The sequence below is a fragment of the Lagopus muta genome, chromosome 19, assembly GCF_023343835.1.
Source record: "Lagopus muta isolate bLagMut1 chromosome 19, bLagMut1 primary, whole genome shotgun sequence".
Lineage (NCBI taxonomy): Eukaryota > Metazoa > Chordata > Aves > Galliformes > Phasianidae > Lagopus > Lagopus muta.
Window position 1 is genome coordinate 2,010,166 of NC_064451.1, and position 24,468 is coordinate 2,034,633.

At 47.9% G+C, this 24,468-nt stretch overlaps 1 protein-coding gene across 1 annotated transcript; it reads left to right on the top strand.

Annotated features, from left to right (window-relative positions):
* Positions 1 to 2: 2 nt before the first annotated feature.
* On the top strand, positions 3 to 17,315 carry NELFB (negative elongation factor complex member B). The gene is made up of 14 exons (XM_048966028.1): positions 3 to 182; positions 367 to 530; positions 707 to 806; positions 1,895 to 2,125; positions 3,570 to 3,755; positions 5,312 to 5,424; positions 6,076 to 6,178; positions 7,118 to 7,213; positions 7,885 to 8,027; positions 8,992 to 9,098; positions 10,048 to 10,189; positions 10,968 to 11,076; positions 11,322 to 14,913; positions 15,186 to 17,315. Exons 1-13 carry the CDS (start codon positions 81 to 83, stop codon positions 11,457 to 11,459), a joined length of 1,734 nt encoding a protein of 577 aa, XP_048821985.1. The 5' UTR covers positions 3 to 80; the 3' UTR covers positions 11,460 to 14,913; positions 15,186 to 17,315.
* The last annotated feature ends 7,153 nt before the right edge of the window (positions 17,316 to 24,468 follow it).

Below are 24,468 nucleotides of genomic sequence, written 5' to 3' on the forward strand. Positions count from 1 at the left end.
AGCGTCGGACCGCGCCGCGCTGGGGGACCGGGAGCGGACGGACCGCGGCGGGAGCGGGGCCGGCTGGGCGGCCGGCTGCCATGTACGCGGGGCTGCAGGAGCTGGGGGTGGCCAACGGCGAGGATCTCAAGGAGACGTTGACCAACTGCACGGAGCCGCTGAAGGCCATCGAGCAGTTCCAGGTGGGGCGGGTCGCCACGGAGACGGCGGGGCGAGGAGGCCCGGGTGGCGTCCGTGCTTTGTTTTGGGGTGAGAGGGCCGCGGGTGGTGCCTGTGCTTTGCTCCGTGCTCTTTTGGCCCCTTTTTTAATTATTATTTTTTTAGCAGCCTTTGCTGACCGCCTCTGTCCCCCGTTTGTGTTGGCAGACAGAAAATGGGGTCCTGCTGCCCTCGCTGCAGTCGGCCCTGCCCTTCCTGGACCTGCACGGCACCCCCCGGCTGGAGTTCCACCAGTCGGTGTTCGACGAGCTGAGGGAGAAACTGCTGGAGCGAATCTCAGCCATCGCCTTGGAAGGGAAGGTGGAGGAAAGGTCTGTAGGCTGGTTGGTTATGTGGGCTGGGAGGGGGATTTAATGTGAATGTTATCTGCAGTGGGCAAATGGCTTCTGAAAAAGGCTTGAGTCTTCTGGAGGCTCAAGTTGCAGTGTTTGAGATGACTTTTGCAGTTAAATGGTAGTTAGAATCTCTTGGTCTTATTTGTTTTCAGGTACAAGAAGCTGGAAGATCTCCTGGAGAAAAGCTTTTCCTTGGTCAAGATGCCGTCCATACAGCCTGTGGTAATGTGTGTCATGAAGCACTTGCCCAAGGTAAAACTTCTGCTTAGGCTGGCTGTTCAGTTGTGTGCATGGTGGTTTGTTCTGTTGCATCTCTGTTGTACGACTTCTCTTGTCTGTGCTGTTGGCTGGGCTGCAGGCTCCAGCTGCAGATGCTCTGCAAGCATCAATGCAACTGACTGAATATTTACTGGACTCTTGTGTCTGGATAACAGCTTGATACGCTCATTGAAAGAGCATTTTAGTATCTCAGAATCAGGTGAGACAATTTCCCGATCTTATTCAATACATGTGGCTTCCTAAAAGTAGTCAAAATCACTAGTAAGTGAATTTTCCCATAGCTGATATGAAAACTTATGGCAAGCTGAAAGATTTTTCAGAAGGTAATTAGAAGGATACAGGATACAGAGGCTCAGATTTGCGAAACAAAAATTTCAAGAAGCAGCTTTATTAAAAGCACTGTATTGTACTTAAGGTAATTACCAGGCTGGATGGGGCTTTGAGCAGCGATCTAGTGGGAGATGTCCCTGCCTATAGCAGGGGGTTGGATCTAGATGATCTTAAAGGTCTCTTCCAACCCAAACCATTCGATTGGATAATCGATTCACAGTGAGGTGACGGAGCACTGGAACAGGCTGCCCAGGGAGGTGGTGGAGTCTCCTTCTCTGGAGATGTTCAAGATCTGCCTGGATGCCGACCTGTGCGACCTGCTGTAGGGAACTGCTTTGGCAGGGGGGTTGGACACGATGATCTCTGGAGGTCCCTTCCAACCCCTACAATTCTGTGATTCTGTGATTCAGAACTGTTCCTTTCATAAGCAGAAGAGTTCTGAATAACCCCAAATCTCAGTGTCATTCATTTAGAGAAAATCTTTTGTCTTCTTAGAAAGGAATAAGGAAAAAATCAATGTGTTATTTGCTTATTTAAAAAGTTAAATTTCTTTGGATTGCCTTACTGCTACTAGAGTAGGGAGGGCAGTGACACTTTATTTAATGACACTGCTATGTAAATTACCAGGTTACCTGAGATTGTGATTTAAATGTCTTCTGCAGTCAGTTACTTGTTGGAAAGTCAGGCAGGTGAGGTTTTTGACATGGAGGTAACTGCTCTGTTGATCATAGGTGCCTGAGAAGAAGCTGAAGTTAGTAATGGCTGACAAGGATTTGTATAAAGCATGTGCAGTGGAGGTGAAGCGCCAGATTTGGCAGGATAACCAGGCTCTGTTTGGTGATGAAGTATCTCCACTGCTGAAGCAATATATCTTGGAGAAAGAAAATATTCTCTTCAGCAACGATATTTCTGTCCTGCACAACTTCTTCAGTCCATCTCCCAAAGCAAGACGTCAGGGAGAGGTAAGAGAAGGAAATCTCTTACAACGTGCTTCTGAATGTTGTTCAACAGCTTCCAGTCAACCTCATCACACTGTGGAGTGTTCATTTCACCCATCCAACTTTGCTACTGAAGCAGATCAGCCACTGAGATATGGGCCATTTTGTCTTGACCAAAGCACCAGGAATTATTTTAATAGCTGCTCGATGCTGTGTAATTATTTATTAATGTTCATAGCTGTCCATGAACTTTAAACATTTTCCTTATTGCTTATACTGGCAATATTGCTCAGCTGTCCCGAAGCCAGAGCCTCCATGTCAAATCAATTTGATCATCTTAAATGTCTTTTATTGTTGTGTTTGTTGTTTTTGTTGTGTGGGGTTTTTTTGGGTTTTTCTTTTTTTAAGCAGGACAGACAGACACCAATTCCTTAATATTATTTTTAATGGAAAGGAGCATTCGAAGTTGTAGCTGTGTTTGCATTCAGAAAAGTTACTCTTCAGGTGGAATTGCATCAGCTCAGGTGGAGCTGATCTAATACTGCTGCTGGGAGGGAGGTGCTGCACCTTCCATCTTTGCCAGTTGCTCTGGTAATATCAGACCCTTTCATGAGCTGAGTCACCTCATTAAGTGCAAATAAAACCAGTAAGTGATTTTCCAAGACGGTGAGTTGAATCTGCTCAAAGATGAGGTAATCAGGACCAAACGGGGCTGGATTTCCACTGGCAAGCTTGATGTGGGAGGGAAGAGCATAGGTGTAAGGAGTTGGTCTCTCTCCTTTTTGGTAACAGTAAGTCATTAGTAAGTCATTAGATTGGCTCAGCTGTAATTGGTCATTTCACCTCATGGAGCCTTTGCTCCAGAAGGGAAATACCAGAGTTTCTGTAAGGATCTTGCTGTTGAGAATGCAAAGGAATTGCAGTGATAAGGCAGTATAATTAATTTAATTTCAGAGCATAGTACCTCTTTTACTTGAAGGATATAGTTTAGATCTGTTTTGCTCTCAGAAGCCCACTTTTAGTGCAAGTGCTCTGCTGTTTCCTTTTTTGCACTGCAGTCTTCACCTTTGTTCTCATGTCCTGTAACCTGGAAGTAGTTAGAAATACAGAAAGACTTCCAAAGAAAGATGAGCTGCTTTCCACATTTTATTAATTGCAGATTACATAATTTGATATCAGGTACTGTTTCTTGCCTTTTGGTAGAGCTGAGCAGCTTCACTTTACAAATGCTTTCTTTTTTTTTTCTTTGCAAGAGAGCCAATTTGGAAATTCCTGGCTCTTTCAGTATGGCCATGAAAAAATTGATGATTATGAATCCTAGGTTAAAATAGCTGCTTTTAAGGAACTCAGGTTAATGTGGATGGTTCAAACTTGGTGAGTCATGTAAATGCAGGAATCACTTGTATTTTGTGTGTGAAGTCACAGTATCTCTTGGTACTGAGTGCATGTTTTTCCACTTTGGATTTAGGTGGTTCAGAAGCTGACTCAGATGATTGGGAAGAACGTGAAGCTCTACGACATGGTGTTGCAGTTCTTGAGAACCTTGTTCCTCCGGACAAGGAATGTGCATTACTGCACGCTGCGGGCAGAGCTCCTGATGTCACTGCATGACCTGGAAATCAGTGAAATCTGCACTGTTGACCCTTGTCATAAGGTATCAGTCATGTGGGGCAGATGGGAATATTACTGCAGAATTGTCTGTTTGATCCACTCCTGTGATACCTGCTGCCCTGCAGGACTTCAGGCCATGACTTCTCTCTGAGAAGAGAGTTCAGCCCTTGAATCCAAAAGTCACCTTATAGTCCTTGGAACTTCAGGTGAAAACTTTGTCTTGGTTAACCAGCAGCTTGCTTTCATTTCAGAACCCATGAATCATTCAAATTTGTGGTGCTTTCACACCACTGGGGAAAAAAAAAAAAAAGAGCTAGCCCCAGGTTCTTAATCAAAGCTTGCTCTCCTTCCCATTGTGCTGGTGTGACACTCCATCTGTCAGTAAACTGTGTGTGTAACATGAAATACTTTGAATCTTGAGTTATAGAGACATTAAGCTATTAAAGTAGTGGGATGTGGTGGGCACAGTGTTAATGTCACATCAGGATCTCGTTACTGGTCCTTTGCCCATAGTCAGGATTGTTCTGATCTACAGGAAAGCTTATTTTTCCCCTAGTAATGCTGCTAAGCTTTGTGTGTATTCAGCTTACATAGAGTATGTCCTAGAGTAATGGTAAACATTACTGCGTGCTCTTTAATGTCTTCTGATCAAGAGTCTCAAAATCAGTGTGTAGACAGTGACTGAACAGAAAAAGAATCATTATTGTTCAAGGTGCAGATTGTTGTTGGTGATCTCATTTTGCAGAGACTAGTGAGAAAAAAATAAGCCACGATGAAACATTTCAGAAAGTTGAGCAAGTTTTTCTTTCTTGGCATCTGAAATATTGAGAATCACAGAATCACCCGGGTTGGAAGGGACCCCAAGGATCATGTAGTTCCACCCCCCCTGCCTAGCAGGGCCACCAAACATCCACATTCAGATCAGGTTGCCCAGGACCCCGTCCAACCTGGCCTTGAACACGTCCAAGGACGGGGCATCCACAACCTCCCTGGGCAGCCCGTTCCAGGGCCCAACCACTCTCCTAGTAAAGAACTTCCCCCTAACATCCAACCTAAATCTTCCCTCCTTGAACTTAAAACCATTTCCCCTAGTCCTGCTGTTGTCAGCCCTTTTGAAGAGAAAAGCTTAGGTGTTTTCTTAAAGGGGAAAAAAAAAGTCAAAGGCAAACCCACAGGTTTAGGTCAGGGCAAACAGTTCACTCAACTGTCTTTCCATTTTAGTAAGAAAGCAGAAACGTCTCTACTTTTAATAAGCCCTACTCACAGGGTGGGAGCAGTGGAACACTGGCTAAAAAAAAATCTCATGTTCTTACTATTAAGTGATGTAGTTTCCATGGCCTTACCTGCCAAGGAATACCTGCCACAGAAGGGGAGGAGGTGACAACAGTTTAACTTACATTGGAACTTCTGACCTCTTTTTGAGCTGTTTTTGTATTCAGCCTCCTTTGTATTTGTGATCAGCTTGTTACCATACCCGAGTACATTAACAGAACTTGTTAACTCCCAAGGTTTGGAGGTCATTCCAGGCCTGTTTTCCTTGATACTGTGTATTTTACTGCCAGTCTGTCACTGTCATGAACATTCTCATTTTCTGAGTAGTTCACGTGGTGCCTTGATGCCTGCATTCGGGAGAAGTTTGTGGACAACAAGAGAGCTCGGGAATTGCAAGGCTTTCTGGATGGAGTGAAGAAAGGACAAGAGCAAGTTCTGGGGTAAGCTGCTTAGGCCCTTTATTGATACACTGCAAATTGGGTTCCAGTTGTCACAATATGAGACATAGTTGAGGTGTTAATTCTTCCCTAAAACCAGCAGTTCTTCTCCATGGTCAAGTGCTGCGCATTCAGCAGCATTATTGCACCAGAGCGTATTCAGACAGCTTCTGGCCAGATCCTTGGCAATGCTTCAGTTACCTTGAGTAATTGTCGCAGGTTTCTCTGTGACCTTGTAACTGTGTGAGCTCACACAGCTACACTTCAGCTCTGAAGACCTTTAGTAATTATTTTCTTTGACTCGACAGAGCAGGTTATCTGGAATCACATTCACGATGTTTTCACAAAGGCAGGAGAAGATTTGTGGAATGAAAACCTGTGGGTAACAAAAGACAGGAATTTTATTGCGAGTTTTATGTTACAATAGTTAAGGTATTGTTGCCCATTGTCACAGCAGTTTCTGGTTCTGTGTTGATTTACTGCATGTACTACTCTGACATTACATCTAACAGTTGACAGGATTACAACAGCACTGTTCTGTGTTCAGTGAGGCACGTCTAAGAAGCGAGTGTCCTACAGCTGGGTATGAGACTAGCCTGCTGCGATGGAGTTAGGAGTGGTGTGCATTTATTTGACTCGTGCCTCTTCTCTCAGGGACTTGTCGATGATCTTGTGTGATCCCTTTGCCATTAACACCTTAGCCCTGAGCACCATCAGGCACCTGCAGGACCTCGTTGGGCAGGACACCTTACCCAGGGTGAGTGTTGCAGCAAGCGTGGCCAACGCGACCCCTAGTCTGAATTGAACAGTGGTCATCAGCAAACAGCTGGCAATGTAGAAGAAGTAGGATCAAGTTTTTAAATGCATTTGTAAGTTGAAATAAGAGAAGTGTAGTTCTGGCTTCCTGTTTGTATCAAATACCTTCGAGATCTGCAGGAGCGCTGTGCGGAGGGAGGTGTTTTGGAGCAATCTGAAATAACCATGAATTCTTTGTATGGCCCCTCCTGTCCTGACAGCTGTGTATGTATGTACACCCCTACATTGTCCTTCAAGCATTTTATTTAACAGCAGCAGCCTTTATTCCCTGCCGTGGTAAATGTGATGGCTCATCTGACACTGGTCTGCTCTGTTGGCTGCAGTACAGTGCAGTTCCTGCAAGTAGTGTCTGCAGGAGGCAATTCAGAGGAAAGGGAAGGAGCCCTACAGACATCTGACCTGTGTGAGGCATTCGCTGCCTTCATCTCTGAGCTGTCAAACTTCAGTGTTGGATTAAATAAGTTCTTCTTGGCAGTTTAAAATTGAAGATTGTTTTGGTTTCAGGGCAGAATATAAAGGCAAAAACTTGTTCTTATGCACACTTCTTACTTCTGCTGAGATGATTTGATTCATCCTGTCACATTGTATTTCAGTATCCTGATTTGGTTGGACACCTTGAGAACAGTGTCCTGCTCAGATTGCCTGCATTCTTCTTAGCACATTATAGAATGCCACAAAGAACAACTCTCAGCTGTGTGTTCTTCCTGCAGCTGTTTGATTCCCATTTTAGGAATCAGCTATCAATTTAATTTGAGAACTGAATGCCTCTCCTGTTAGTCCAGGAGGGCTTTGAATGTAAACCACTGCTTCCAGATAAATACTTGTATGTTCAATTGTGGAAGATCAAACTAGCTGTTTTTTCCCCTCTTTAAAATTCGAGGAAAGCCCAGATCTGCTGCTGCTCCTTAGGATGCTGTCTTTAGGACAGGGAGCCTGGGACATGATTGACAGTCAAGTCTTCAAGGAACCAAAAATGGTGAGCCTTCTTTAGATCTGTTTCTTATTTGATGTACATTGTGTCCCTGATTTAATCTTCAAGTCAGCTTTCTGCATATTCTTCAACAAGAGCTTCCTTCAAAGAAGCAGTAAGTGGTCACTGCACAGCAGCTCAAATGGGCATGCTGGGATGCTGTAAGCTTCGTGTTTCATTTCCATGGATGTCTGCCCTTACTGTTTCTAAGTTGAACTGTTCCTCTCTTTAATTCTTTAGCCTGCTGTGCTGTGAATCTGATGCAGTACTGTTTTCTGTGAAGATACACATAAATACTTTGTCTTGCTACTCTGGTTATGCATTGATCTCTATCACTTTAGGGAATAAGGAATATGATTTGTAAGTGCTGTTAAAAGCAATGGTACCATCCTCAATGTGCAGAGCAGTGCTTGCTCCAATGTCTGTTGGAGGAGGTGCTACATCATTGTCCAAAGAAAGCTTTTGAGCAGGGCTGGGTGACGTACAGTTGTCCTCATTTCCACTGGATCGTGTGGAAGTTTCAGGGAACTGGGTGTCTGAAGGCCTGTTTGCAGAAGCGCAGGGTGGAGCTGATAACATTGCCTCAGTATTTGTTACGGTGCTGTGGAATTATGAGATGGTGTGAACTGATTGATGAAAACATTCTCCTTTTTCCTCTCTCCTTCCATCCCTCTAAGGAAGCTGAATTGATTACAAAGTTCTTGCCTATGCTGATGTCCTTTGTGGTGGATGATCACACATTCAATGTAGATCAGAAGCTGCCCTCGGAGGAAAAGGGGCCGATTCCCTACCCCAGCACCATTCCTGAGGCTTTCACCAAGTATGTAATCTGTGTTCCCAGCTACTTTTTACACACTGGTCTTGTTACTAAAGCAAAACGCGAAGAAACCAATCAACACTGACAGAAGAAAATACTGTATGTGGTAAAGACTTCTTGGGCAGTAAGATTTAGTCCTGGTTAATCAAACCTGCTCTTCACTTTTAGTGAAACGGGTTTCCACCATGATTCCTCAAATGAAATGTATCTACATAAAGTATGTTTCTTGTTTGACCATTTTACATCAGAGTGAATATGAAAGTACTTTGTAGCACTGTTTTCAAATAGTGCTGAGTCTGTGACTCTCCAGGCAGTGAGTGATGCATGCTGAAGTGATACCATTTCATCTGAGTGCAGCTGGATAAGTGCCCATGCTATCTGGGGAGTGCTATTGTAAATGTTACTTTACATCTCTGTCACACAGACACTCTCTGTTGATAACTTATCACTCCAGGGGCTTCAAAGAGATAATTAAAAATCCTCTTTGTGTTCTCTCATATTCAGATCTTGCACTAATTTCCAGCACAGTTCTTGTCTGTATGCCATGATCTGGAGTACTGAATCCCACTGGTTGGATTTATGTTTGCTCTGTGACAGAGCTGATGTTTGACCTCTAGGAATCCATAAAACAAAACACTGCTGTGCTTTCTATCATTGTAAATTACTCGAGCTTTTTTTAAAACCCTTATTAAAATTATCACTTATCATTAATGCTATTTAAAATGTTCACAACCAGATCCAACTGTATAATTGTGAGATAATGCAATGCTTGCTGAATGGTAAAATTTTCCTTGGCTCTGACAGCAGATTTAGTGATGCTCGTTATCTGAGTAGCTGCTTTCCTGTGGCTCTGAGGTTAACCATTGCTGTAACTGCTTGATTCCTATCTAACACTGTTTTAATCTCTTCTAAGAAAAAAAAAAGATTTATTTTTATTGATTAAAAAGCTTTGCTCCTTCTTTAACAGATTCTTGCAGGAGAACAGAATAGCTTGTGAGATTGGGCTGTATTATATCCTTCACATAACAAAACAGAGAAACAAGAATGCTTTCCTCAGGCTCCTGCCAGCACTAGGTGAGTTTTTGTCTTGGCTTCTGTTCTTCAGCTGCTTCCCTTGTCTTGGAGACCCAGGGGTCAAGTAACAGCCTGAAATGAAACTGATTTCAGAGACAAATGCATATATTTACTTTTGCCTCCTCTGGTGACTTAATTGTTAAGCAAGGCAGGATTACATGTTTGTTTTTTGTCTGCAATTCGGATATTTTTTCTGCTGATCTGAGAACTTAGGGGTAGTGACTGAAGGTCAGTAGACATCAAAGGCTGTATTAGCAATGGGATTAGCTGAGAGATTTACGAATGAGACTGAAAGATAAAAATGTAGGTGACTTAATTCTGCAGCTGCTCACAGTAATTGCATGTGGCCAGATATTTTTTGAGACTTTGTGTGTTTGTGTGTTGAAAAAATGTGGAACAAAACAAGACCAAACACAGCCCTGAGTTCCTCCTGGGTTTACCTTCTGAACTGACCTCTCTGGGTTAAGTTGTGTGCAAGTTCTGCAGCACGCTTAGGAAGTGCAGCTCCCAGCAGTGGGGTGGATTCCCCACTCCCCCTGTTACCCCAACTGTTCTTTGGGCCCTTTGCTTAATGGGCAGCTCACTTAGATGGGTGACTTTTTCACTGGTAAGCAGTTTGCATCTGTTCACTGTGGGGTCTAAGGAGTGCAGGGAGGTGGTTGTGGCCGTGAGCACAGAGCTGTGGAAATGTATAGCAGGGGTCCCCATGATTCTGACAGCAGCAGACTGCTCTGTGTGACTTCATCTTGATGGGAGATGTGGGTTTTCTCCATATTTTTCTCAGCTCTCTGCTCCTCAGGTGGAAGTTCACAGCCACCTGCCTGGGCTGCCTGTTGTGAAAGCCAGTAAGGAAAAGTTTTCATGGAGATTTCGGCAAGCATCTCTGCTGTGCAATCCAGGTTTGGCACAGATTTGTGAGTCTCAGTCTCTGCCTTTTTATGTTGTGCAGTTGAGACGTTCAGTGACTTGGCCTTCAGTGATATATTTCTGCATCTGCTCACTGGTAACCTCACACTGCTGGGTGATGAATTTGCAGTTGAAGAATTCTGCACCGGTCTCTTCGATGGCTTCTTTCTCACTGCATGCTCAAGGTAAATCTGATTTTCCTCAGAGGCAGTGAGTTTGTAAGAGAACTGAAGGAGGCTGTACTTCTTTGGACTGTTGTTTAACGTTCCAGCAAACTCTTCATGTTGAAATCATTAGTCTGCTGCTTTTTCTTTTAGGAGAGGTATATACTGTGATAAAGTTCTTAACAGCAGAATTGCTAAATGTTTCATGTTGGTGTTGATTACCTGAACCATAATTTGTTATTCTCAAGCTGGAGTTACAAAAGATAACATCCTTCATGCTTTGCAGTGGCTGTGGATATGAAGCACTAACTGCACCTCTTTGCTGTAAAGGCTGCATGCAGAAAAAAACCCATTTGTTAATTCTCTTAAGCCTGTGTGGTTTAACTGGTGGCTGTCAAACCAGATCTAATCTCTGGGAGGCTCCCCCAAAAGCAGTTTGCTCCTCATAGGATGGGGGCAGGATACCCTCCTGTGTGGTCATATGGCTCATCCAGCACAGCTGAGGGAGAGAAATCGCTGCTCTGTGCTGCAGCCTCTGCTTAAAATCCACCCCAATTCCCTGTGGTTGCTACAGTTAGTTCACCCCTGTTGATTGATTTAGATGCAGTAGCTGGAGATCCAAGGCAGGGGTGGCACTTTGTAACACGCAAGCAACTCCTGGGTATTTTGGAGGATTACAACAGAGCTGTCAGTCCTCAGTTGTTTGCTATTCTTCTGATAGCATTGTTGTAGCTTTCTCATTCTGTAGGCCTTGTTTGTGTATAACTGTTTCTCTGCTTTAAAGTTGCTTCTTTTTCAGAAAGGAGAATGTACACAGACATGTACTGAGATTGCTGCTTCATCTGCATCACAAAGTGGCGCCTGCCAAATTAGAGTCTCTCCAGAAGGCTTTGGAACCCACCAAACAGGTAATGAGAAATGGAAAATTAATTGCAAATGAAAGCATCTGCCTTTCCCAGACCTTGCTTAATGGAATGTGTGCTTTGTTCAGTTAGCAGCTTTCCAAGTTGTCTTAATTACTTGCAACTTCCTCGTTCTGCATTGGTTTGTGTTAAAACATGGAGGTTAATTGAGTGTTTAGTGCTGTAGTTAATAGCAGCAGGAACCAAGTCTGACTCTTCTGGTTTTCCTTTCCCTAAATCTCTTTCTGCAGAGTGGGGAGGCTGTGAAGGAGCTTCATAACCAGCTCACTGAGAAACTGGAGCTTCGCAAGCCCAGTCCTGCCGAAGTGACCGAGACTCCCTCCATGGAGCTGCCCTTGCCCACCGTGCCCACACCAGCCTCACGCTGAGCTGTTTGTATTGCAGGAGTGAGACAGCAAAACGGGCCTCGTGCTCAGCAGCCTGAGGGCGCTGTCCTGCCTTGTCAACGGCTGCCCGCAGGGTGGAAGCAAAGAACAGCCACTCAAAAAGCTCTCTGGGGAAACGCTGCGGTTTACCCAACTGTCTCTTGCTGGTTAGAAAACTCTGTATGCAGTGCATTGCAGAGGTTTACTTTTCTTAAAGGTAGCTGAGTGAGTGTCTTGTAGATCTACTTACAACTGACTGTACAATTTTTTTTTTTTTTTTTGAAAAAGAAAAGGCATATTTTTAAGCTTTGCATCTTGTATTCTTTATTTCAGGAACTTACAACTGGCTGTCTAATACATGGCTGAGCAGATAGTGTGAGCTCCTCAAGGCTAACCTGGTTTTTCCTGCCTGTTAGTGGGCTCCTCTGGGCCTTTAGAGGATATACTCAGCAAACAAATGTCAGAGGAGATAAGCTCCACTGATGTGATTTCCTGTTTCTGTTTCTAGCTGTTTACTTCATGGTAAAACATGCTGCATTAGTGAGGGATGTCCACCACTGTCACCAGACCAAGAAACAATGATCTTGTGAAGAACATCAGAAACTGAATCAGTCCCCCGCTTTCCTTTCTCTCCCACTTTTTCCAAAGAAAGAGCTTGAAATGAATCTTGGCTCCAGTGAAGTAAGACCTGAATGCTGGTAGGGTTTGGTGTAGGAAGGGTGAAATCGTGACTGAAAGAATAGCCTGTTCTCAGTGGCTTATCTGTGTTTGCTGTCTGTACTGTTGCAGTTAATTCCTGTTGTGCTTTTACTGTTGCCTCAGTGTAAATATCAGGCAGAGTATGCAGGAAGATGGATTTGGTGAGTTGTGTGAGCTTTACAAGTGACGTTGCGTTGGTCTCAGCCCATACAATATATGTAAAATCTCATCAGTCCTCTGTAAACAGGAAGTTGCCTGCAGGAGGGATTCTGAATTGCAGGCTAACGCAGGTATGAAGGCACTTCTGAGGGTCTCTGCTTACCCTCTCACTCAGACCAGGGCTTACCCAGAAAAGGTTGCTTAAGGGCAGAACTTTGTATTTACCGTTAAGTTTCCTGAGCCTTCTGTTAGGCCATTTCTCCAGCCCACTGAGGTTCCTCTGGCAGCCCTGCCCAGTGTGTCAGCCATTCCCACAGTTTGGTACCATGTGTAAATTTGCTGAGGGTGTGTTCTGTCTTTGGGTTGTGAATAGAGGCATTAAACAATGCTAGCCTCGTTACAGACCCCTGAGGAATGTTAGGAGTAACTGGCTGCCAGTTGGACTTTGTGCTGTTGATCTCAACTCTCTGGGACTGGAGTCTTGCCAGTTTTCCTATGCAGCTATCTGATGCACAGCAAAATGATTTGGCTATATGTGTTCTTCAGACAATTGTGTCCAGAGCCATCTGAAGTCAAGCTAAACTGCTCTGCTCTCCTCTTGTCTGCCAAGCCAATCTTCTTAGAAAGTTATCAGAGTTTTCAGGCACTGTTAACTGTGCTGATCATGCTGTCACTGTCTTGTCCCTTTATTTTCCCAGCACTAATTATTTTCGTGGGGCTCGAGCATTTCTGGTGCCAAGCCATATCATGAGACTTTTCCATTTCCTGAAGCTGAATGGAAAAAAAAAAAAAGAGATAATTGAGCAAAGATGGAAATCCCTCCGAGAAGCTGCTGAACTCCCTTTGTGTAGCTTTCTTCCTCCCAAGATCTCAAGTGCTGCGTGAGGAAAGCAAGTACTCTTCACTGCCTCAGTGCCTTGTTTTCCATTTGTGAGGTTATCTGTGTCTTTTGGGAAAACTGGGAAGACAGCATGGGTCTGTGAGCGAGGAAGGGGTGCTGCCTTCTCATCCCTGCTGCCTTTGCACTCCTTGTCTCCTGGGCTCAGCATTGCCTTTGTGGAGCCTGGGCAGCTCTTGCTGGCAGACTCCTGATGCTGAACTTGCTGGAAACAGGAACTGCTTGTAACAATCAGTATTTTCTTGCAAAGCTTGGTTTTTAAACCATTTAAACTGACATAACTTACACAGAGCAGCATCCCACACTGCTTGGAAACCTCTCACTATTAACTCCCTCCAAGCTGTGTTCTGCTCAGCCCCGGGGTCCGTAGCTTTGTGTGCAGGTTCTCTTTGTCACTGGAGTCTTCCCATGCACTGCAGCCTGATTTGCTACTCTCTGGCAGCACGAACTTGTTTTAATTCAGGCTGACTGAGCAATGTGCAGTTCAGTAGGAAGACCTCTTGTGTTTTACCCTGTGTTGACAGTGCTGGGGATTATTTTTTACAGCCTTTAAGATCTACAGAGGTGGCACAAAGCAATTGAGTCCTGGAGCATGTACTGATGATTTCCTGTGCTAATTGATGCTTCAGCTGAGAGATCAGTGGGCAGGGGAGAATGGGAATGGCTGCCACTCTGCACTCTGACTTGCTTTCTTCTGAAAAGATGTGATAAATTAGCAGAAACATCTCTCAGAAAATACTTTTTTCAGAAGTGACCATCCCAGTCCGTGGGCATTCATGGAGATGAGAGTGCTTTGACTCCCAGCAATTATACAGGCTGCTGCTTTTGTGTCAGCTCGCGCTGCCCCGTGCTGTAACTGCCTGCTGAGGTACAACCGAACGGTGTGGAAGAATTACGTATTCTTTTCCTCTTTGCCTTTTCTTAATGCCCCACGTGCGGCCCTTGGTAACGAGGTGCGGCGCAGTGGCGCGCAGTGCAATGGCGTGCAGTGCAGGGTTTGCTCGCTAGGGGGCAGTGCACCACTGAGCGCCTGCCTCCAGCGCCGCTGCCTGAAATGCTCCCAGCTGGCGCGGAGCGGGGCGCTGGGGCTGCCTGCCCTGTGTTGACACTCGCGTTACGGTTTGTCTTTACAGCGGGGATGTGATACCTGTGGGATGGAAAAATAGCGTATTCTCACCAAGCCTGCTGTGTGACTCGAGGATGAATTTTTTGCAATGAATTCTAATTAGCTTAAGCAATCTGGTCCTCTCTGTGTGTTTTTCCGGAGAGATCATGGTAACTAATAGCCCTGAGAGGTTCTCCAGGCTTTTTGGATGGTTAACATTTAACTGAAATTCATGTTGAGCTTTGAAGCAACTCATTTGGATTGAGGTACATTAGCAGATTGACAGAGAACTGGAACTGCAGTATTGTAGTTGATGGGAGTAGCTCCAAAATTTGGTTACTGAGGCCAATGCTAGCAGAAGAATCAGGTCTGGGTTATGTAGAATTAGTGGAAAAAAAATGTTTATAATGGTATAATTTACTTCTGAAGGACCTGATACCAAAAGCATGGCACAGCATCATTTCACATCACCCAGATTCCACCTGACACGATGATTTGATGCAGGAAATCTCTTTGTGGACTGAAGTAAAAGAGGCTGAACAAATCTGCTTGGACAGAAAGCACATGAAGATCCCCCTGGATAAACACCAGTTGTTGTGAGTCTTGCTGTTTTGTCAGAACTGTTTTTAGGTGATTCCTGGTCACCTCTCTATACAACAGCATAAAGAAAACCTGCCATGGGTTTCACTTTGAAGATGCTTGAGTTAGAAAAAGTTGGCCTGCTTGCACAGTGCATGTCTGGCCTGTTCTTGCACAAATGAAGTCTCACACTGTCCTGAACCTCACTCACCCTTCAAGTCCTGTGTGAGGCCAAAGTAAGGAGCCAGGCACTGGGCTTATGAGGAAATGTTCCTCTGCCTCATTCCAGCAGGTGGCTGGTGTGGCACAGCAGTTCCTGCAGGAAGGAATCAGGCACATTCCTGACCAGTACCACATCAGAGAGCAGGTATGAAAATGGACTGAAGTGATACTGGTAAGAAAAGCTAATGAATGATAAATACAAATCACAGAATTTCCTCTTGCAAGCATTTAAAACTTAAAATGATTGTATTTTCTGATCTTAATGATTTTGACAGCCATGGGACCACAGGGAAACACCTGTTGGGTTTACATACTGTGTTCTTCACTACCTCCTCTGCTGTACCTGCAGCACCTGGGCACGCTGCTGTTGGGCTGGACCTGCACTGCTGCTTCTGCACATGCCCTTCCTTGCCTTCCTCTCCTTTTGGTGTCCTGCTTCTCTGGATCTCTCCATGGCTGGGTAACAGCCTGATATCTGCCTGATAACGTCTCTTTTTGGAGGAGGCCATGCCCTGTGCTTGGCACAAACCCTTCCCTGACCAGCACTAGCTTGAGGACCACGCAGGCAGGAAGAAAATGTGGTTCTTGCTGATGCTGTTTCAGTGCCTGGGCAACATCTACCAAAGTTCCTCTAGGCTGGAATGTGCTCTGAAAGAACGGGAGCATTTTACGAGGTGTTGCAGTAGATATTCCACTGTGTCCTTACTATGAAAGCTCTGAATTTCCATGGAGATCCTTCCAGTTCAGGCATTGAAAGCCTGGCACCTTGATGAGGGATGGTGAATGTCCACCAGTGCCTTCAATAGAACTCTACAAAAAATCCAGATGGGAGCAATTCCATTGTATCATTTACCTCCCATAGAAGGAAGCTTATTGTTCAAAAAGAGGGCAGTATTCTGACAGCCTTCAGTGCCGGAGTTACAGGAGTTACATCCTGCACTTGTGAATTAAACCTTAGCTGGTGGTAAAGAATTGTGAAACCGACCTCCTAGAGGGCACTGACTGCCAACTTTGGCTTTCCAACCCAATGACAATATTTCTCACATCGAACCACAGAACTCACAGCTGGGACCATTGTAAGGGTGGGCCCTGTTAGGCTCCAGGGATAAAAACTGATGGGGACCCAGCAGTTCAAGCTGTGCATCTTTGTGTGTGTGAATGCTGAAAGCCTCTGCTTGCTGGCAGAACACCCTGTTCTGCCTCAGTGCTGCAGGCACTTTGAAAAGTGGTCGGGAGTGGTGGGTTGTGGTGCAGATGGCTGGAAGGAGCCGGGCATTTAGCTGAGTGACAGAAAGTCTGCAGCAGATGCCAGGAGGCAGAAACTTATTCCTCTCCAAGATGCTGCTGGATGGTTTGGGCTTCCCAGTCACCTGTTGTGGAGAGGGGAAGACTCCTGGGTGCACAGACAGTACTTGAGTGCACTAAATGTAACTTACCTCTCACCCTGCGTTGTGCCTTGGCTGAAGGGCAGCACTGGGCTGTGGGGCAGAGCTGTGCCTGTAGCTGTGCTGGGGATCTCCCAGAGGCAGGGAGAGGTCTGTGTGACAGGGTGATGTGGATGGCTTCTTGCAATATTGATAGATCCAGGGGGGTGTAAAGCAGGAATGGAGGGCAGCTCCATCCCAAGGCAGGTCACCGTGCTGAGGACTCCTCAGGCAGGGTTTCAGCTCCGTGTTTGCTGCCATCTGAGCCTTTCTTGGGCATCCTCTGCAGTCTTTGCATTGAGCAGCACCCCAGAAGTGAACATCGGTGTCTTCCCCTTGTTCTCCAGGTCCCGTTGATGTCAGTTCTGTGACAAGGGAACAAGAAAGATTCCTGTATCTGTCCTCGAGTCAAACAGAGCTGTTTCTGGTTCCCGTGTTGTCATAGAAAAGAAGTCCAGAGCTCAAAAGATGGTTATTTTGGAGCTCTGTATTTTGTTTTTCTTTCCTTTAGCATCCATTTGCTGTACCAAAGCTCTGTTGGCTGATCAGGGTTGGCAGAACTTGTAAGTGGTGAAATGTTAATAAATCCTGGCGATGAGTCATTAGCATACAAAGCAATCCGATGACTCAGAACACAAGGTTTTTATTATCGTTTTTTCAAGCACACATATAGGTAGGAGCAATTAAAAATCTTGGGAAGAAATCTGTCTCAGAGCATCTGTTTGTGTTTTGTGAAGGCTGTGGAAGATGCTGACAAACGGGGTGGTGCTCATTTTAACTCCAAAACCCCTTTTGTCTGAGCTGTGTTCTCCTGGCCCTGCTTCTAGTCGTGTTTCTCCCCCCCGCCCTCCGTTCCAGCTCTGTTGGATGTCCTCTGAGCTTAGGAAGGAAGCACTGCAGGTGTGCGAGAGGAAGGAGATGGTGATGTTTATTCCCCTAAAATGCACTTGAAGCCTCAGTCAGGGTGTTGGGGTCACTGGGTCAGAGTCATCATGGACTTGTGAAACGATGTCATCGGAGCAACAGCAAAGCATCCCATCCAGTAGGTCACGGCCTGATTTGTTACCAGCACTGTTCTCTGCTTAATCTCTAGTGAGCAATCGGGTAATTAGTAAGGACTTCTTACAGGCAGCTTCCTTAAGGAGAGGCCAAGGGGGAGAGAAGGGATCTGTGTTCCTGCTCACCTGGCGCTGCTGTGCTCGTGGGCTTTGGCTGCGGTGTGTGTGGAGGTGCAGGAAGCACCTGGTGTCCTCCCAGGGAAGCTCAGAGTCCCTTCCAAAAAGCCAATTGTTGTGACCAGGCAGATATGCAGATTAACCCTGGTTTATGGCTCCAAAACAATTATTGCTGCTTTTCTCTGGTGCCCCTTAGAGGTTCTGTGAGCTCTGTCAACTTGAGGAACAGTGGGTTTGCCAGGTCAGTCAGCTATGGCAGCTTCCAAGTGGAAGAATGGGGTGATGGTGCTTCCAAGAAGCTTGGATGAAGGTGATCCTTGGTGTAACAACATGCCCTTGGGGCTGTGATGAATATGAATAGTAAGTGACACCTACCAGCTTTCTTAAAAACATCTCTTGAGAGTCATAGAATATTGAGTTTGGAAAAGACCTCCAAAGACCGAATAGTCAGCATGTCCACCTACCACCAGTGCTGCCCACTGACCACATCCCAGCTTCCACAGTTCCTGAGCACTTCAGGGACAGTGCCTCCCCCACCTCCCTGCACTGTACAGACCTGAATCGTCATTGACCACAACTGTCCCAGTGCAGCTATCCGTCCAAATCCCCGCACACCAAGCAGTCCATCCATCACATCTCTACCTCTCCCGTTTGGAGCTGTGGATGTTCTGTGGGACTGTGCCAAATGCTTTGCCCTAATCCAGGTTGAGACGTGCAGGTGGTTCAGGTATTCAGGATTTTCTTCCAGCCCAACCAGTTGGATTGAGTGCCTTGGATGAAGGAGACCGGCCTTATTGCCATCCTGCTTTTGCAAAGGAATAGCAGATCTCAGCTCAGCCTTGGGGAACTTCTGCTGTGCCAGTTCTTTCATGCAGCCTTTATCCAGACTTGACCTACTTGTCATTTCTGTACAAACAGTTGTCAGAAAGCAGCAGGGATAGAGAGAGAAGATGCATCTGAGGAGTGCTGGCTCTTCATTAGAACATTGCAGAGCAGTGCAAATGGCAGCGGCAGCCTGCAGGTAGGGATGTTTCAGCACACAGGTGTCTGTGTTACCTGATAGTCACTGCACGTCTGTCAGATGCTGCTGGCTGTCACTGCGTGCAGCTGCCCAGCTGATATTCACTGCATCCCTTTGGAGCTCCCAGCGCACTGCTGCCTGCTCCATGACCAACAGCTCAGGGCTCGTTGGTAGGATCTGAAATGGGATCTTTCTGCTTCCCAGGGCTGCAGGAGGTTCCCAAATAAAGCCAACCCAGATTGACACCAACACACATCAGTCAGGCACGGTGCTTCCCTCTCCACATATTTAGCAGCAAGAATTCACACCTCATCCTACGCGTGATCCTTAGCAAACACTGGCATCCTGCTCCTCACAGCGGGGTGAAGCAGGGCAGAGGAAAATGTTCCAAAGAAACGTGTACAGAAATGAAACAAGAGCAACCCCAGCTTTCGGTAGAGTTGATCAGACTGCTCATAGCAAGTATTTTTCTTATTATTTTTTTAATCATTAGTGAAAGAGCTCCCAGCTTGCGAGTAGTCACTGTTTGGAAACCAGTTACCACAATATGAGCTGCCAGCCCTGGCAGTAGCTCAGGGCTGGTTGGCTTTCTACCTTACGTGTCATTAAGCATGGACTGGTGACGTTCTTAAGGCTGGAATTGTGTGATAGGGCTCAGGTAACTGCTTAAAGACTTAAGAGGCATTGCAGATGTAGGCAGTGTTTGCATGGATGCTGAGGATGGCAAAGGGCAGAGGCAGGGTGGTTAATTCTTTGGCTGCTGGGCTTTTAGGAGGAGCAGCGATCAATCCAGCTGTAATGTACACCAACAAGAAGATTATTTTTTAATGATTTTGTATTCATAAGTTGGAGCCCCTAGCACAAAAGCGGGATTAAGCTGCTACGTGTTACTCTGCCTGCCTTGCCATGTAATTTCTCTCTGATTCCGTGCAAAGTGCGGCTCCTAGGAACAAAGGAGTCACGCTGCCCTTCCTCATTAAGAGCTGTGTGTGTAGGACACATCGGCGCTGTCTTTAGACTAAAAGCCCTCCCGTGTGACTGGTGCCATCCGACCATCTCCTGCCTCCTGGCAACTGCCTCTGTTGCCATGGGAACGCAGCTCCGCTTTAACGCAGAGCCCCGACATTCCCCTTTTTCATTCACTCTCTCACTCCATCTGTGAGTTCTGCTGCTCCGAATCCGGAGTTACTCAGCACTTCTGAACTCATTAATGAAACATTAGTTAGCAGAGGGAAAGCCACGCGATGCTTTGGGCTGTGGCTGTGCCGCTGGGCTCCGTTACTACGCAGACACAGCGTGATCAGCATCCCTACCTGCATTTGTCTTTGTGGAACCGGAGCTGCCTGCATCCGCGGCTTCTGTGCACATGGCTGCAGCTGCATAGCCAAGGGCAAGAGTTTCTTCCTTTCAATATCTAAGGGGCTGTAAGAAGGAAGGGGACAGAAGTCCACCTGATAGCACAAGGGGAAATGGCTTCCAACTACAAGAAGGGAGATTCAGGTTGGATAGAAGGGAGAAGTTGTTTGCAGTAAGGGCAGTGAGGCACTGCACAGGTTGCACAGAGAGCTGGTGGTGCCCCATCCCTGCAGACAGCCAAGGTCAGGCTGTTGGGGCTCTGAGCACTGCTGGAGCTGTGGGTGTCCCTGTGCACTGCAGGGAGTGGGACCTGATGGCCTTTAAGGTCCCTTCCAACTTAAGTAATTCTGTGATACAACCTCAAGAGTGCAGGTAACACAAGCAGTGGATTCACATCCCGCTGATGGGCTCCTGGGGAGGCTGGGAGGGATGCAGCTGCTGTGCTTCTCTTTGAAGCATCACAGTGAGCTGGGTGTCCAGCAGCCTCCCTGACCTCCTGGGGACTCCCACAGGGGTTGAGTTTTGTTTGTTCTGCCCTCTGCATATATACAGCTGTCTGAACAAGAGCGGACCATGCTTTTGTCCTACTACAGGAGTACTGCATGGGGTCCTGCAGGCAGGAAAGGAGAGGTTCTGGTGCTGCGTCCACCTCTACTGAGCAGAGTCCTGTGCTGCTGAGCAGAACGGGGCCAAGGGGCTGAGAGAGGGGCTGTGCTGTGGGGCAGCCCCTTAGGTGGTGGTTTGGGTTGGAAAGGCCCTCACAGCCCCCAGCCTCCCCCGCCATGGGCTGCCCCCCAGCTCAGGATGCCCAGGGTCCATCTGTGGCCTTGGGCACTTCTGTGGACGGGCACCCACAGCTCTGGGCAGCAGTGCCAGTGCAGCACTGGAGTTTTCCTGACTGCTGGGAACCCCCTGAGAGCTTAAATGTGGGATAACAGCAGTGAGGATTTAAGTAAGGGCTACAGCAAGGAGAATGACACAAGAGTGCAAAGAGCGGGAGAAAAGATTTCTCAGCTGCAGAGTACTCAGCAGTGCTGCAAATCAGCATCGGCTGGCTGCAGACCTGAGATGCCGGGAGGAAGCTCGGAGGTTCCCTCGTCACCAACAGCTTCCCCGCGTTCCTCGCAGGCTCCGGCTGTCAGCACGGCATCCAGCGCTCCCACCGCCAACCACCGGGAGCTGCCGCCGCGCTGCTCCCAGATAGAAGCGCAGGGAGCTGCGCGGGGATGCAGACAAAGCACGAGGGAGACAGAAGGGATGGAGACGTGAGCCGCTCCGCTAACGGAGCCCTCCGGAGCCTCTGCGGCCGCGTTGATGCTGCTTGGCGCAGGGCAGTGGCTGCTCGTTCCCAAGGGAGGCTCTTACAGCATTGATCGGCTCTGCACAAAGCCCGGCTGCGAGCTGCTCCCCAGCAGCCACCCTTCCCTGCATCCTCCTCCTCCTGTCCTCAAGAGCCCCCCGGCCGAGCTGCCCTCGGAGCAAATTTGCCCTAGGAGCAAATGCCACCTGTACCCAATGAGGCAGATCCCGAAGTGCCGCGAATGGATCCCAGGATTCTCATTTTCCTTCTCTACGTGATGATCCTCCACGAGCTGGTGAGCGGCTGGATGGAGTACCAGAAGCAGATCGCCAAGCCCAAGAAGCAGGCAGGGCCGGTCTGGTCCTCCAGGTGAGTTCCTGCCGTGTGCTTTGGGAGGAGGACTCGGGTCTGTGCAGGTGGGAGCCCTTTGTGTGCACAGCCATCCCTACGGAGGTGTGTGTCTGTCATCTGCTGTGTGCCGATGCACAGAGGTAGGATTAGGTCCGTTAATCTTTTGAGCCTCTGTTGTCCGGATGCATCTTGTATCTGACACACAGATACCCACAATTTGGGGCTTTTTCTTCTCAGAAATGCGTGTAACTCAGCACATTCCCAATCAGCACAGCTGGGACAGCAGGCTGCAGCGCTCGGGGCAGGCAGGGCACTCCTCAACGAGACACAAAGCTCTGCGGGCAGTCACAGTTTGTGTCACTGCTCCCATCCCCTCCCACCCACCGCTCTGATCCCCTCCTGTTCTCTGCCCAACAACACAACCAGGCTCTAGAAATAAAGATGTAAGAGGAAAACCCTCCGTCCCCTTAAAATTCAGATACGTTTATGCAAACACCGTTCACGTGTTGGTCATTCTCTCCATGTAGCATTCAGGATGATTGTGGCTTGGATGTTGCTGGGGTTCTGTAAAGGACGATCTCTTTGGCAGCTCTGCATTGGCTGCACCCTGGGACTCACTCACTCCCTGCAGGTTTCAGGCCACAGCACCAACATGCCATGGCTTCACGCCCGGCTGATGCCTGTGACCCAGTTTGATGCTCCATCAGCAGAGCTCACAGCTCACCATTAATCCTAATCCCTCGCTGTGCAGCAGTCCCAGCAGCAATGAGCCCCATGGGAGGGATGTCCTGGATCCCACTGGCAGTGCTGGGTCACCTGTCCTTTCAACTGCAGCTCAGGGGTGAATTCGCTGCCCAAATTCCTGGACCAGCAAAGCTGAAGCACCTTTTTCTGGGTAGTCATACCCTGGGAACATGGCATGGGTGCAGGCATCTCCAGTGGGGAAATAGCTCAAAGAAGAGCAGAGGGAGGCATTGGAGAATGACTTGCCTCAATCTGAGGTACCCCAGTGTAGGAAAAAGGGTGTGATGCAGAAAATTTAATGAATATTTTATGTACCAGCAGCCAGCAAGCAACTTGCATTCAGCAGCCAGGGTGGTGTTGTATGATGGTATAAAACACAAAGCCAAAAAAACCAAAACACAAAGCCCTGAGAGCTGGCATCCAACCCAGCCTGCTTTGGGGCCTGGGACCAGGCAGGAGGAGCTGTGCACCCTGTGGGTGTCCCCCCCTTTTCTGAGCTGAACAACGTGGGTGAGGGGCTGCTGCCATCGGAGAGATGAGGGCTGTTGGATTTTAGGATATGCAGACATTGCAGGAAGGCACCCGAGCTGAGATCAAGAGGGATGCATGCTGACCGGTTGGAGGAAGCTCCCACCATCTCCTCTGCCTGCTACTTTAATGTAATTAATTCAAAAACCAATTAGGGAATGAAGTTATAAAGCAGCAGGCTAATGAGGACATGACAAAGCTGCCTCTTGGCTGTGCCCGCAGCGCAGGGAGGGATTTCAGGGCTCGTCCTCCTTTTGTGGACAGCGAGCAGTGGCAAGCTGTGCTGTAAAGCTGCTTTTCCTCCCTCTCCTAACCCTTCCCTGGCTGTTTCCCTCTGCAGCAAAGCAGCTCACAGCTGCCCCGTTCCCATCTCACCTCCGCTCCCCACCCGTGGGCACAGCAGGGTGATGGCAGTTGGGGTTGCAGGAGGAGCGATGCTGGGCAGCAGTGAGAAAGAGGAGAGATTTCTAATCCCTGGCCCCAGAGATCACCCCTGCACCCCATTTCTGCTGGGAGGAGAGGGGATGTGTTTTCCCTCTATGAATTTTGGTGTAAATCCCCACAGGCGCCCTGCTGTGCCCCACGTCACACTGCTGGCACTGTGTTTAGCCTGTGCCAGTGCTGCCAGGAGTCCTTGAGACAGCTTCAGCAGCCTTTGGCTGAAAGTGAGGAGGTGGAATGAAGGCAGCGGAGCCCTGGGGAAGCGCTGGGTCGGTTATGGTGCTGCTGCAGGGAAAAGCACTCAAAGGGTTTGAAGTGGGAGTTCGGAAGGGCTTGGTGTTCACCAGTCCTCCTGGTGTGAGGGGACAGACCTCAGGGCTCTCGTGAGCCGCTCACAGGTTCCTGTGTGTGCACCTCCACTGGGCAGCTGCTCCCCACAAACAGCCCCATCGCTGGGGCAGCCCCACAGCCACCATGAAGGGAAGGCTCACCCCTCGGTCTCTCCGGGTACCTCAGACGTGGGGACAGCAGGCCTTGCTCCAGCAGGACCACGTTCCCAAACCACGTAGGAGCAGGGAGCCACTGACCCCATCTTGCTTTGCTCCCCACCAGCAGCACCACCAGGCAGAGCCACTCCAGCTTCGCCAGGCCGCTGGTCCACTCAGTGCGCAGGGAGCGGCACCGGGACTGGAGGAAACCGGGACGGATCATCAGGAAGGCATGAGGCCCAGGGAGCCCACGGCCCACATGGAGCGGGGATGGTGGCCCCAAGGGGCACAGCCAGCATCGGCCACACCAGTCAAGGCTTTGGCCACCCAACATGGCAAGATGACTCTTCTGTCTTTCCCTTTGAGTAGGCAGAGATCAGATTTCTTTGGGGAAGGATGGAATTTGCTCCTTGGTCAACCGTGAGAAGCCTTCAAATGAGCCTCCATTGCCCAATGGGAGGGAAGGCGTTGGGGTCTGGTCCTCTGCAGGGCACCCAGCACTGAAAGCCCCCATGGCTCTGC

Coding starts and splice junctions, on each gene's coding strand:
- NELFB (XM_048966028.1), top strand. CDS start 81: ATGTACGCGGGGCTGCAGGAGCTGGGGGTGGCCAACGGCGAGGATCTC. Junction 3,756..5,311: donor CTGTTGACCCTTGTCATAAG/GTATCAGTCATG, acceptor TTTTCTGAGTAG/TTCACGTGGTGCCTTGATGC. Junction 5,425..6,075: donor GGACAAGAGCAAGTTCTGGG/GTAAGCTGCTTA, acceptor CTCTTCTCTCAG/GGACTTGTCGATGATCTTGT.